Source organism: Ceratosolen solmsi, unplaced genomic scaffold (assembly GCF_000503995.2).
Source record: "Ceratosolen solmsi marchali unplaced genomic scaffold, CerSol_1.0 scaffold10, whole genome shotgun sequence".
In the NCBI taxonomy this organism is placed as follows: domain Eukaryota; kingdom Metazoa; phylum Arthropoda; class Insecta; order Hymenoptera; family Agaonidae; genus Ceratosolen; species Ceratosolen solmsi.
The window spans coordinates 1,262,179-1,271,861 of NW_011948412.1; the positions used below are offsets into that span (position 1 = coordinate 1,262,179).

The window sequence follows — 9,683 nt, forward strand, 5'->3', positions numbered from 1 at the left end:
ACGTGTAAATACGAAGATGTTTTAACATTTGAAGATGATTTCTCTTCGATTGTACTGTATTCTTTTATTTAGTATTGCTCTTGTAGCAGGAGAAATAAAAAATAAAGTATGGTGGAAGAATATAGTATTCTATCAAGTATATCCAAGAAGTTTTATGGATAACGATGGAGATGGTGTAGGTGATCTAAAAGGTAGATGAAATTTGGTTTATTTTATCTGTACTTGTAATTTAATTATTAAATTTGAACATTTATTTTTTTTTCTTATTAACATAAATCAATCATTATCGCTAATTATAATATTAATAATAACATTTCTCTATTTGTAAATTTATTTAGCAAAACAACGATATATACAAATAAATTAATTTAACTTATCAAAGCTTTCATTATGAATTAGTTAATAATTTTTTCGTCATATATTCAGTACTTTTGTCACTTGTAATTGCATGTTTTTATTTTATAATTATGAATTTTTATTAACCTTTTAAATTTTAAATTTGAATTTATTAAATGAACATTTCAGAATATAACATATTTATCATTATATTTTTTATTCCCATTAATGAATTCATATCAATCTTTTAAATAAAAAAAATTGCATTCGTCAAATTTTTTTACAAATCAAAGATATTATTTTTTGACGAAATTTACAATTTTAGTATATGTTATACAAAATCGCCAATAAATTTCCAGAAAAACTTTTAAAAATAATGGACAAAATTTGTTAAAATAAAAAACATAATTATACAATTTATAATTGTTATTTAAAATTAAATTTAATTTTGAATTTTTTAATTTAAAAATTAAATAGTTTTAAAGTTGATTAAAAAATATGAAAAATATAAAAATTTAATTTAATATTAAGATGTTTGTAGTACGTACATTCATAAAATTGTAATTTATACCAATTAATTAGGGAGTCAATGATATATATTGATATATGATATATCATGAAGTATTTAGTTATATTTCTTCAATATCTTCTGTTTTTATAAAATAATGCGAACAGTAATAAACAAATATATATATATAAGTCTAATTACATATTAATTAGTTTTGACTGTTAATAAATATATATGATTATAGGAATAACGGATAAACTTGAACATTTTATTGATGCTGGCATTGGTGGTATATGGCTATCGCCAATATATTCAAGTCCAATGGTTGATTTTGGATACGATATTTCCAATTTTCTTACTATTGATCCAACATTTGGAACAATGGACGATTTAGATAAACTGCTCCAAAAAACAAAGAGACTAGGAATTAAAGTATATAATATAATAAGTTATATTATATGATTATTTTAACGTATAATTTATATAATGTTCTAAATACGTGCTAATTAATTATATATATATATATATATATATATATATATATATTATTACAAAAGTTATATTTTTCTATAATTATAATTATAATTATAACTTAATCACAAAAATATGATTACAAAAATAATTGTTCAATAAGTTTCGATTGTTATCCTTATTCGTAATATATTTTATCTTTAGAACATTTAATTTTGAACGTAATTGTGATTTTATGTAAATGTATATATCATACAAATGGTCGTTACAAAATCAATTCTGTTTTTCAATTATTATTTGTTTTAGTATTTCAATTTATTTTTAATAGTAATATAGGAATAAAATAATAAGGTTATTTAGTTAAATAAATAATAGAAAGAAATATATATTAAAAAGTATTTGGTTCATAGGTTGTAATGGATTTTGTACCTAATCACACATCTGATCAGCATGAATGGTTCATTAAAAGTGTCAATGGTGAAGAAAAGTATAAGGATTATTATGTTTGGCTTGAAGGACGAGAAAATAATACTAAGCCACCGAATAATTGGATAAGTCTTTTTAGTGGGCCAGCCTGGAAATATAATGAAAAAAGAAATTTATGGTACTTACACCAATTTGAATATAGGCAACCTGATCTTAATTTTAACAATCCTGATGTACATAAAGAAATGAACGTAAGAAATATGAATATTAATTACATAAGAAAAACTTTTTTATTTTTCAAAAGTAACTAATAAGTTCTAATTGCATTGTTTTCAATTTATGATATAGCATTCTTAATCAAATTACTAGTAAAATATAGTAATGTATAATTGAAATTTGTAGATTTAATTAGTAAATAAAAAATAAATATAAAATACAAATTTAATATTCTAATTTTAGGATATTTTGCGGTTTTGGCTTGATAAGGGTATCGATGGATTTCGAATTGATGCAATTATTCATGTTTATGAAAAAGACGGTTTTCCAGATGAACCAGTAGTATATAATAAGCTTACGTTAACAACAGATAATTATCTTAATCTCAATCACATTTATACAAAAAATGACCCACGAAATTATGATTTAATTACCGAGTGGAGAAAGACAGTTGATGAATGGACGGATGCACATAATGAAGAAGAAAAGGTTCATTGTTTATAATACAAATATAAGTTCTTCCATGTTTAAATTTCATTGAATACAAGATTGATGAAATTTTTGTCTTTAATAGGTTCTAATGACTGAAGCCTATACAAATTTAACAAATCTTATGAAATATTATACTTACGGAGCCGATATTTCTTTTAATTTTAATCTTATTACGGAAGTTAATATTACTTCAAAGCCTAGTGAATTTAAGCATGTTATCGATGAGTGGATATTAAATATGCCGGATGGTAAAGTTGCTAATTGGGTGGTAAGAATACGTTTCTAATAGTTACTTCAATCAAGTCGATAAGTACAGATTAGAATCTCTAGTAAATTGGCTTTTACAAATAAAATCTTACAAGAAAAATGAAGGTTTATAAAATCTAAATAAACTGCAATTGTTATAGATAGATAATACATCACAAAATTTAATACTAAAAAAATACTTTCATAATATAATTTAAATTAATCATAGTGTAGTTGTAATATGTTAACTGAATGAATATAATTTAATATAAATTACTTATAGCAATGTTTCTTATATATTATAATTTTGTTGAAATTATGATAAATTGAAAATAAGAATTTACTTTCGAATATTAATAAATTTAATTTTGTTAACAAAACAACAATGAATAATAAATTTAACAATTATTGAATGATTTTTTTATCTATTAAAATACAAATTCGTATAAAATTTTGAGTATCTTTTCATGTAATTATAAAATTTTAAGGATAACTTATTTGTTGTACAATGATGTAGATGGGCAATCATGATAGGAGCAGAATTGCTACGAGATATCCTGGAAGAGTCGATCAAATGACTATACTTTCCATGATTCTTCCTGGTGTTGCCGTCACTTATTATGGCGAGGAGATAGCTATGGAAGACAATCTAAGCATCACCTGGAAGCAAACAAAAGATCCGCAAGCCTGTCATGTCGATCCCGAACATTTTAAAGAACTGACACGTGACCCTAATAGAACTCCGTTCCAATGGGATGATTCCATAGATGCGGGTAAGTTCTTAAAATTTTTATTTAAGATATTAATAAATGTTAAATGATAAATTTACAATTATTAATTAATTTTAGAAAAATTTGATAATTATCGCTTACTCAATTAATTATTCAAGTTATTTTTACTTTTATTATGTTGAAATGTACTTTAAATTGGAGTATCATGTCGTATTAGTATTATAATTTTACTTTATTTTAAATAAAAACAAAAACTTTATGCAATAATAATAATTACATTAGTATAATTTTAAATCTATTAATATTATATCTGTGAATACGTTTTATTTTTATTTAAATCTCATACAAATAGTTTAGTTTCCTATATTCAAATTTAATGGCAATATGAAACCAAATAATTTACATTTTCTTATATTAATACACACAATATTTTATCACCCCATTAAAATTGATTAAAATATCTATGGTTATAATTTTTATAAATTCTTATACAATTACCTTTGTATTAAGAAATGATTGTCAAGTGAATAATAATTATTATGAAACTGTAATTTATTATTTTATAGATTGCATTTAAATAATGTTTAAGTTCCATTAATAACTTTTATAATTATTATAGGTTTCAGTACAGCTTTAGAAACATGGCTACCGATACCTGACAATTATAAAGAGTTAAACTTAGCGAATCAAAAAGGTAAACCTGAATCACATTATGTGCTTTACCAAACGTTAACCAAACTACGAAGTACATCGATAGCTTTGCAAAATGGAACTCTAAAGACTACTGTTCTAAATAATGATAGAGTATTGATAATTGACCGTCAAAGTAATAACGAAGCTATTGTTCTTCTTATAAACTTCTCCGATGATGTAGCAGAAGTAGTTGATCTTACAGATCACTTACCTGGAGCTACCGAAGCTATTGTTATTCTTGCTAATATAGGCTCAGGTATTACATGGAGGTAATTATTAACATTCTGTCACAATAAAGAATGTATTATTTTGAATTAATATATATTTCTAGAATAATCAGGATGTTAATATTTTGACTTTTTTTGTAGGTCAATGGTATTGGTTTCAAGTATTGAATTGCCACCAAAAGTTTCTTTAGTTCTCTTTGCAAAAGTAGATGGTTCTCATTCTGATTCATAATATTAATATTTATATGCAGTTAAATATTAGAAAATTAGGTAATAATTTATATTTTGTAAATAATAAAAAATAATGTGATAATATAAAATAAAGTAATTATAAAGAAATATTCATTTTCTATTATACATACACTTTAATATTTCTTATCTATAATATCTATTACAGTATATTTAAATTTAGTTTAGTACTTGAATGCATTATTGGTTATAATTGATATTAATAGTTAAATTAATTGGTAAATTTTATAGCCTGTTTCTTGGATATATCATTAAATTTGTTTTAGCTCATAATTTTGATAATTTTTAATTAGCTCTATTTATTATGTCTTAGTTTTTTTTTAAAAATATGAATATAATAATACATGTATCAATTATTTTTTCAGAATTTTTATATAGTATTCCATTACATATATATAGTAGGCCATCTTTTTTATACGATAAACAAGCATAAATTGTAGATAAATACGATTTTATGACTTCCAAAACTTTTGTGTTAAATTAATAAGTTTTGATAATAATCATAAATATTTAACTATCCAAATATAATAATAGTAAAATTAATAATATTTAGTTAGAAGATTCTCAATACGTTGTAATAATAGACAAATATAATAAAGTAAATTAGGATATTTATGTTAGATATAGAGAGTTTATAACTAAAATTGATAGTAATTTTCACTTCATTGTGGATTTTCCAAAATGATTAAAACCTATATATATGATAGTTAAGCCGCTGACTTACCAAAGCAGAAAATTACAAAAATCAATATCTGTTAGTGAAAATAATATAAATTTAATAGTTTTTAATAACTTTTAATTACTTGAGAACCTATATTAATAATTATTATAATTATTATTAATTTTATATGTATTTTTTTTAATTTATTTGAATCAATACTCTAATTATTTCGTTACTTGCATAAATGATTTATACATATATAAATAAAATTAATACGTATTCTCTTTAGTTTAATTTCTCAAATATTTAAATAAAAAGTTTTTATAAATTGCTTATTTGTGAAATTTTTTAGTTTCTTTGTATATATTTTGTATTAAAGTAACGCATTAAAGCTAAAGTTTTACATGCATATATCTGAAATGCAAAGACGCTACTTTTTATTTGATTACGATAGAAAAATATTCAAGTTTCATAGTTATTCGTTTTTTTAGCTCTTTTTACTTTTTATTGTTCATTCATTAATTTTAATAACAATTAGTTTTTTGTTTTTTTTTTAAGTTTTCAAGTAATTTTTTAAAAATTAGGAAATTTTCTCAGAGTTTGTCTTATTTATTTAAGGTATTGATTTTCTTTGAATAATTTGAATATTATTTAACTAACGTAACATTAAAATTATATTAATTGTCTAAAATAAATCAATTAATTTAATTTTTATTTATTATATTTTATTATATTTATTATATTATTTAATCTTAAATTTTTTAAAATAATTACCCAAGCCTGAATAATGGCTGTAATTTCTATAAATGATTCATCTCTTTTTTATATTTGTATTTCAATAATCATACATATAAAAGTATTAATATTAATATTTTTAATTATAATCACAAGAGTTTCAATTTATAATTAAAAATTTTCAATAATTACTCGATACTCGAGTGTATCCGATCTTGGTAACTCTGATTCACTTATCTTCGGCCGGTTTTCTTATTAGTTTATCATCATCTTCTATCTATTAAATATAAATATATATATGTTTATTTTGTAGTAGACAATATACATGTGATTGGGACGTGGGCGTATATAATGTAGAATATTGATGAAGAAAGAGAAAGAAGTCTGAGAACAGAGATGGGAGAAGAATTATTAGCATCGTATTTTACATCCCATATTTATAAGTAAAAAAGAATAGAAATATCTTTTTCTTTTTATTATTATGTATAGATTTATGAAATTGATAAGTACATAAAAGCAATTATAATTATTTGCTGAGAACCTTAACTCTGACATTAAGTAGATTCACAAAATTAGGAATTTAAGATAATTCAATACTACAAAGCATGTTACGATGAAAATAAGCTTCAGTTATGCTTTCCAAACCATTTAGGATTATATACTTTAATATAATTATTACAAATTCACATATCAAACAAAGAGTACAGTTCCAACGAGATTGTGACTTTAATTGTAGCATATTTCTGTTAAAAAGAATAACAATGTTATTTTTAGTTAATTTATAATTTATAATTACAGATGACATCAAGTGTTGGTCAACAAGTGTTTTTAATAATAAAAAAAAATTTTTTTTTTTACACAATACCTTTAAATTATATTTTAGTTTAAAAAGTAATGCAGCGCATATAAAAATGTAATAAATAAAAATGTATAGAAGCATTTTAGAAATAATATTAAATTATAATCAATTTCCAGTTTCGCAGCAACATATGAATTTACTGAAATATATTAAAAATAAGTAATATTTTAAACATATTTAATTATTTCATTAATAAAAAAATTACTGCTTTTAATATACAAATATATATAGTAGAATAATAGTTTAGAATCATAATATATTTCTTTAAACATCGGAATTTTCTAACAATATACGTTAAAGATTGAAAGACTATATAGTTTTGTTTTAAATAAGCAAATTATTTATTTTTGAATTATTAAATAGGTGTTATATGAAAAATTACAAAATTGCATTTGATGATTTGATATTAAGTATTAAGTATTAATGCTTTAAAATATTTTCGAGGTTTAGTATTTACCTTAAGTTAGTAAATAAAGTTTTCAACGACAAGATTTTGATCATTTGAAATTTATTACTTAATTAACAGGATTAATTACTAAGGCGTTCATAGTTTGTACTCGATATTTTTACACATCATAAAATTGATTCAAAATGTATGACGTATTTAATCAGTAATCTTTTATAAGTTAACAAACAAGTTAATAAATGCTTTTTACTAAGTTCACAAATTGTTATTGTTTTAACAAAAAATTTTTATATTGTAATAGAGTACGGTATATTTTGCATACAAATTTAGTACAAACATTTTAGATACGTAACAAAATATCGCATGAAAACGAACATAATAAATTTTAATGATATAGTTTTGAAACTAAAAATAGATTTAATATAAATATCGATTAATATTTTAAGTTAAAGAAGGTTTAAAAATTGTATCACTGCTGTCGTGTATCTTGATTATCCTAAATGTTAAATATTTTACGATATGTGACTGCAGTAATTTCTTTTAGACGTACAACATATAACATTTTATAAGGTATTCATATAAGTTCTTCGAGAATTTTAATATTAAATACAAATATTGACTGCATATTTCTTATCCATGTTTTTGAAACTATCACGTTTTCTATATAAGTTGTAATGTTGGTATAGAACTTTAAAAGAGTTAAAAATGTTATCTTTAAGTTTTTACATAATTTTTCTTTTAATTGTTGGTTTTGCATTTGATTAAATAAATAATAAGGGATTGTGAAAAATATGTTTTATCAAACATATACGGGATAGTATATGACATCTAATAATTTTAAAATTGATGAATTACAAAATTAACTGTAATACCTATATAATGATTACGTAAATTGAATTAAAACATTGAAATCTTATGAAAATTAAATTATTTAATATAAAAAATATTTTCAAATTTACAAATATTTGCGTTTTGGGTAAATATTATTTATGTACTTATTTGTACTGTATATTAGATAAAATTGATAATGTCAATATTAAAAGTAATTATGATTAAAAATAGAAATTTTACGTTTTTACCTATACTTTTCGAAGGAAAAGTAACTTTGATATATTGTAAATATTCTTATTTGGAAAGTATTGTTACTAATTATATTTTTTTTTATATTTATATAATTTCAAAGATAATATATTCAACTAATACTTTTAAATAAGAAATAATAGGCACGTAAGATTTATTTATTATACAATCATTGATAATTATGTATTTTAAAATTTAAAGTAACTTTATTAAAAGATCGAAAGATCTTACTGTGTTTACAAAAAACTATTTGTCGAATTTAGTTTAGTATTCAAATGAAGACATTTTTCAATTTGAAAATTATGTAATGATTTTTTTTTTTTGTAATTATATTCTATTTAATTAATACTTTAATATAATCTTAAAGAAGATGAATAACACTATATACTTTTCATTTACAATCGTAATATCTAACAGGTGTATGAAATTTTTTATATTATAAATAATCTTTTATATATAAATGCCGAACAACAAATAATCAGTTAGGAATTAAAAAATTTTCACAGTGTATGATTATATTATATTCATATTTTTTATACAGTTGATATACCCATATTTTTTAAACATTTAATCTTTTAACGAAATGCGAGAATCTGACATTTTCTGTATTAAAAAGTACAATAATTTAGGTAAACATAGAATAAAATATTATAAAAGAATTTTAGAAGAATAAATATAATAAGTATACTCTATATTATAAAACAAAATATTATTTTTTAAAAATGTATTACAAATATATAGTATTCATTAAATATTTAATCGGTTCATGTAATCTATATTTTGTCATTAATTAAAAAGTAATTGTCCTAGTAGTGTTAATGATTATAATAAACTCATAATATATCTTTTTCCAAATCTTGCAGTTTTCTATCAATGTATATTAAATATTTAGTGAATTATCTCATCCTACTTTAAATAAAACAAATTATTTATTTTTGAATTTCTACTAAGGAATTAGATATGAATTATAAAATCAAATTTTAATGTTGATATTAATACTACATAATATTTTTAATATTTTCAAGACTGTTTTTAATTGTAGCAATGTAAACAAAATTTTCCAAGAATATACTTCGATCTTTTCATGGTTTGTACTCGATATTTTTACACATTATAAATAATATTTTAATTTATAGTAGGTACATCAATTATCTCACTATTTTTATTTATCTTTATTATCCTATTTTTAAAAGATTTTTCGTGATATAACTAAAGTAATTTCTTCTATACGCACAACGTATAACTTTTTTAAATCAAATTCGTGCTTCGAGAATTTTAATATTAAATGCAAATATTGACTGCATATTTCTTATCCGTGTTTTTGAAACTATCACGTTTTCTATATAA

At 21.2% G+C, this 9,683-nt stretch overlaps 1 protein-coding gene across 1 annotated transcript; it reads left to right on the forward strand.

Moving 5' to 3' along the window:
• Window positions 1-4,630, forward strand: LOC105361467 (maltase 1-like). The gene is made up of 8 exons (XM_011498694.1): window positions 1-191; window positions 1,089-1,276; window positions 1,726-1,992; window positions 2,201-2,446; window positions 2,532-2,717; window positions 3,213-3,468; window positions 4,046-4,388; window positions 4,488-4,630. Exons 1-8 carry the CDS (start codon window positions 35-37, stop codon window positions 4,576-4,578), a joined length of 1,734 nt encoding a protein of 577 aa, XP_011496996.1. The 5' UTR covers window positions 1-34; the 3' UTR covers window positions 4,579-4,630.
• The last annotated feature ends 5,053 nt before the right edge of the window (window positions 4,631-9,683 follow it).

What these genes read in the sequence shown, in the direction of transcription:
- LOC105361467 (XM_011498694.1), top strand. Translation starts at nt 35, where the DNA reads ATGATTTCTCTTCGATTGTACTGTATTCTTTTATTTAGTATTGCTCTT. An exon ending in ATGTACATAAAGAAATGAAC is followed by an intron (nt 1,993 to 2,200) that starts GTAAGAAATATG and finishes TTCTAATTTTAG; the next exon opens with GATATTTTGCGGTTTTGGCT. An exon ending in CACATAATGAAGAAGAAAAG is followed by an intron (nt 2,447 to 2,531) that starts GTTCATTGTTTA and finishes TGTCTTTAATAG; the next exon opens with GTTCTAATGACTGAAGCCTA.